Source organism: Mycetomoellerius zeteki, unplaced genomic scaffold (genome assembly GCF_001594055.1).
Source record: "Mycetomoellerius zeteki isolate Tzet28-1 unplaced genomic scaffold, Tzet1.0 scaffold164, whole genome shotgun sequence".
Classification (NCBI taxonomy): domain Eukaryota; kingdom Metazoa; phylum Arthropoda; class Insecta; order Hymenoptera; family Formicidae; genus Mycetomoellerius; species Mycetomoellerius zeteki.
Genome location: NW_017256594.1, coordinates 294,664 through 299,030, shown reverse-complemented (window position 1 = coordinate 299,030; position 4,367 = coordinate 294,664). Strand labels below are relative to the sequence as shown.

At 32.9% G+C, this 4,367-nt stretch overlaps 2 protein-coding genes across 7 annotated transcripts in view; both read right to left on the bottom strand.

The window, feature by feature from the left end:
- LOC108721262 (testis-specific serine/threonine-protein kinase 1) overlaps positions 1-49 on the bottom strand; it is a 2,327-nt gene extending 2,278 nt beyond the window's left edge. For 2 of the 4 annotated variants that reach the window (XM_018445719.1, XM_018445720.1), the window contains exon 1: positions 1-49. This exon is cut by the window's left edge. The gene's annotated coding sequence lies outside the window, so the exon portion shown is untranslated. The other 2 variants (XM_018445721.1, XM_018445722.1) reach the window with 1 other exon arrangement.
- Positions 50-172: 123 nt separating this feature from the next.
- Hat1 (histone acetyltransferase 1) lies at positions 173-3,791 on the bottom strand. 3 transcript variants are annotated; one of them, XM_018445717.1, is made up of 8 exons: positions 3,659-3,791; positions 3,346-3,518; positions 2,271-2,530; positions 2,025-2,181; positions 1,717-1,931; positions 1,105-1,256; positions 680-1,020; positions 173-431 (listed from the first exon to the last, which is right to left on the bottom strand). In XM_018445717.1, the coding sequence occupies exons 2-7, from the start codon at positions 3,492-3,494 to the stop codon at positions 715-717; spliced, it is 1,239 nt and encodes a 412-aa protein (XP_018301219.1). In that variant the 5' UTR covers positions 3,495-3,518; positions 3,659-3,791; the 3' UTR covers positions 173-431; positions 680-714. The 3 variants fall into 3 exon arrangements, with proteins under 3 accessions (XP_018301219.1, XP_018301220.1, XP_018301218.1); XM_018445718.1 differs by lacking the exon at positions 173-431 and having other exon boundaries at positions 561-1,020; positions 3,346-3,578; XM_018445716.1 differs by lacking the exon at positions 173-431 and having other exon boundaries at positions 561-1,020.
- Positions 3,792-4,367: the final 576 nt, after the last annotated feature.

Sequence of the window (4,367 nt, the reverse complement as noted above, 5' to 3'; positions counted from 1 at the left end):
GGTTACTTAACCATTTTGACGAAACATAAGCTGACACGAGTCAATGAACGTGAACAGAATTCACCCCTATCGAAGTAATAATCGAAAACAATTAAACATCATAAAAGATAGAAAAGCAAGACAAATTTAATGAAGAGACATATCTGTACACAAATATAAAATGTTGGAAATTATTCATATATTTTGTTTTCATAGCTTAAAATTTTTTTAATTAACACTAGAAACGCTGATAGTATCCCGCTAGAACTGCCGAAGGTGCCAATTTGGTAATTTCCTATTTTTGTTTTCGGTTAGTGAAAAATTATTTTTGTATTTATATTATTTATATCATTAGAAATATTATATTCACATATTTTCAATATTCTGTATATCTAATGCAAAAAAGGACTGAAATAATTAGCGGAGCCAAAATGGCATCATCGGTGATTTTAGTGTTAACCGGGCACTGAGTGCGGCAAAATTTGTTTTTCTGAAAAATCATTGACAATGCCAGTCCTTTTTTTATTACCGATCTTCGATATTCCTCATTTAACTTTAAATTTTAATATATTTTACTTGCTTTTATGACGATTGTTCAATTATTTATCCAATTTTTATAATCCTAAATAATAAATTTGTGACGGCACTCAGTGCCGCATGCGCCCACTAACGTTTGGTCGGGAGACGCGGCCGGTTAAGGGTTAATCAATGCGCATTCAATTCACATAACACATTTCACAGCTCAGAAGCGTACTCCAACCGCTTAATGACCATTTTATATTCCTCTTCCAAGATCCGGTATTCCTTTTCTAGTATCTCTTTGCGTTGTTCATCGGATGGTAGTCCATTACCATTCGTACACGTACTTTTATCCCCGGTATTCTTCAACGCGCGCTCTATTTTCAACTCCTCATTCTGTTTTCTCTTAAATGGTATATTCAGTCTTTTCTTCACGTCTATTCTGTACGCTCGATATTCTTCTGCATCCGCGACATTTGTCGCCTGCAATCGTAGTATTTCATATACTATGCGAGCCTGTTTCTGTGAACAAAATATTTATAAAGTAGAGAAAAAGAAGAAAAATAAGCGATGACAATACAAAATAAGTTATATATTAATAGATACCTTGTTTATTCTTAATGCATTCCTAGCCTCAACAATCATTTCATTATCAAAACCCTGCTTTAAACGTTTCGGCGCAAAACTGGGCAATGTGCTGCAATTTAAGACGTCCACATAGTTTCGTAGTCGTTGAAAATCTTCGGACGGACTTTCCACTGCAAACATAGACTTATTAAAATGCAGAGTCATTAATGCGCAATGTTAGCCGTATTCATACAAACACTAAGATTGTTACTTTTGATAACTTCGAAGATATAAAGCTTCGAAAGAATTCAAATCTTTAAAGTTAACTTCGAACTATCGAAGTTTGAAACATATATTCGTGCAAAAAAATAAAAATAAAAATTTGTAATATATATTCATATATTAGTATATTAGTATATTTTTTAATGAAAATATATTCATTACTATTATAATCATGTTAAATTAATAATTGTATAATTTTTATTCTTCCAAACTTCTCAAAGATTTTAATATCGAAGTTACGAAGTTCAAATGTTGAAATAAATCGCCTGTCAGTACTGAAAGTCTGTAGTATATGTGATGTAAATTATAAATTTTCAGTAATAGCAGTGCATATCGGAATACGGCTACTGCTGAGAATTATTCTGTTACCTGTTAGATCCTTAACTTCGCGCCTTCCAATGTATTCGCGATAAATCGCTTGCAACAAATGTTTGCCAAGACCTATTCTTCGAAATGGTGGTAAAATTAAAAATTGAGCGATGCGTGGCCGAATATGTTGTGGATAAGCATAATATTGATACACGGTAGCGAAACCAATTGTCGCATATCGAGTAGTACCCACAGACGTGGTACATTTTTCGAATCTATTTCAGAAGAGATTATTTAATGAAGATCATGTGCATTATATATAGTATATCTACATACTGGTTTGAGTAGCATGATATTGAATGACTTACAAATTAAAATACTGCCATTGTTCGTCGTCGATATCAATAAAAAGAGCCGCATCTATGTACCAAAGAAGAAATGTTTGAATTCTTTGATGATATTCTCTGAATCCTTTGTAACCCATATCTGCCTTATAAACCACAAATTGCCTCGTCGTGCCTTCATCTACATATCATTAACAAAAAAACAGTAATGGTAATCGTTATAGCTTATAAATTTCGAGTCACATGTATAGAAATAAGAGAATTAGATACCGTTTATTGAGAAAGACTGTATCAATTCTCCGTATGGTATAAATGTATCATCCTTTGCAAGCGCCTTAGTAAAATTCGCTAAGCTATAGTGAACATCAGGAGCGAGCTTTGGAATAATTTTTGTTAACACCTCATCGGCTTCGACTCCTTCATGTTTTACATTTACTTTCTCAGTATATTTCATTCCCAAATATGTTTCCAAGGAACCTGCCGAGTAGAACAGCTGTATTTTCAGGTCCAGATAACCAAATATTATTTCCCTATAAAGAATAAAAATGACATGATTCACACATGAAAATATGATACACACACATACATATATATATATCTTGACGCCTGAGTCATAAAAGGTGCTATATCGAGAAAAATATGAAGAAAAGTCAATGGGTGGTATTCATAGTCCGTTCTTATTTTAAGACTGTTTTAAGTAATGTCTTAAGACGCTAATACAGCCCTATGGCCGGTATTCATAGTCGGTTCTTATTTTAAGACCGTCTTAAGTAATGTCTTAAGTCGCTAATGCGGCCCTCTGATTAGTTTATGACTTCTTAAGACGGTCTTAGATATAAGATCTGACTATGAATATAGGTCTATGTCAAGAAATTTATGAAAAGCGGTCTATTTCGCGTAAGGCGTGAAGACTGATCTATGTCGGAATGCATACAAAGTACAGTTTATATCAAGAAAGCGAGAAGAACGGTTCAAGTCGCATAAAATTAAAGAAGGATCTATATAGCGCAATATTTACTATTCATAAATTACACAAATTTATTTACGGAAAATTAAATAATAGATGAATAAATGAGTGCGAGTAACAGGATTGAAAATCAAGACAATTTCCGTCGTTCTCAGTCATACCACTATAAAATTTATGAGAAGAAAAAATTATGTTATATAGATTCTTCTTTAATTTCATACAACTTGAACTGTTCTTCTCGCTTTCTCGATATAAACCATACTTCGTATGTGTTTCGACATAGATATATTTCATTAATTATTATTTAAAAATATCTATATAATATATTTTTACATAGTAATTAATGAATCTCAATAAATTAACATTATAATAACAAACCTATCTCCGAATACTTGATAAGTCATCTCCGGTTTGAAGACAGCTTCTTCCAAATGCAAGTCGTCGAGGTTGCGGATTAATCTGAGCTCCAGGGCTTCATTACTGTCCGCGACTAGTTTCTTTAGACGTGCCGTCGTCGAATCTTCCATTTTTATAAAGAATCAACGGCAGAACTGAGGAGAATAATATGCAATCGTTAGAACTTCGGTTCTTCTTGACTCCAAGGATTCGACCTTGGAAATAAAGTTAACATAGGTTAGAACACCGCAAGCAGACAACAGCAGACAACGAGTCGGTGCAAGAGAACAAATACCTGATATTGATGTGTACGGTAATATACGATTAGATTAACCGATTGAAACCTTTTACGTCAATCCTTGATGCCCAAACACGATTTGGCGCCAAAACACGGCGGTTTCAAGAAAGATGATTTCTGAATGGAGCCGTTCGCACTGTCGCTTCCTCAATCATCGACAAAGTATTATAAAGACTGCCAGTCTTGTTTAAGTTTGCGTGCTACTAAAATTTTGATGATTATCCTGTGATATTACCTCATAATATACAATATTAATTTTATGATTTATTATTAATGTTTCATAGACACGCATTATTTTCGATTGATATTCACAAATTGATATTAACTCGATTTTTATTTAATCGATTTAATTTCACTTTCATTGTTATTATCCATGCATGATAATATATAATATTATTACATCTCTACAAATATGCTTATTTATAAAGAATCTAATATAATAATAAATCTCCCATAAATTTAATACATATTTTTTAAATTATGTCTCCAGTCGATAACGTCAAACTCTTCAATTATCACCGAACCCATTCGATAGTCGTGTAACTTTATTTAATGAGGTCGGCTCTCTCTAGTATCAGGAGACATGGTAGTGTCTCGGCGCTAATTTTAATAATTTTAATATGCGTGTGTGTATTCTGTCCAATTATGGGATTTTATTCCGAATTTCGGTTGAAGTGACAAAATCGCTTAATATATTAAGAGTGCC

Bases quoted from the DNA above. Each gene is read 5' to 3' on its own strand.
- Hat1 (XM_018445717.1), bottom strand. From the start codon at position 3,494: ATGGAAGATTCGACGACGGCACGTCTAAAGAAACTAGTCGCGGACAGT. The intron at 2,531-3,345 runs GTTTGTTATTAT...TATTCTTTATAG, and splicing joins TATCAAGTATTCGGAGATAG to GGAAATAATATTTGGTTATC. The intron at 1,932-2,024 runs GTAAGTCATTCA...CTTCTGAAATAG, and splicing joins CAATGGCAGTATTTTAATTT to ATTCGAAAAATGTACCACGT.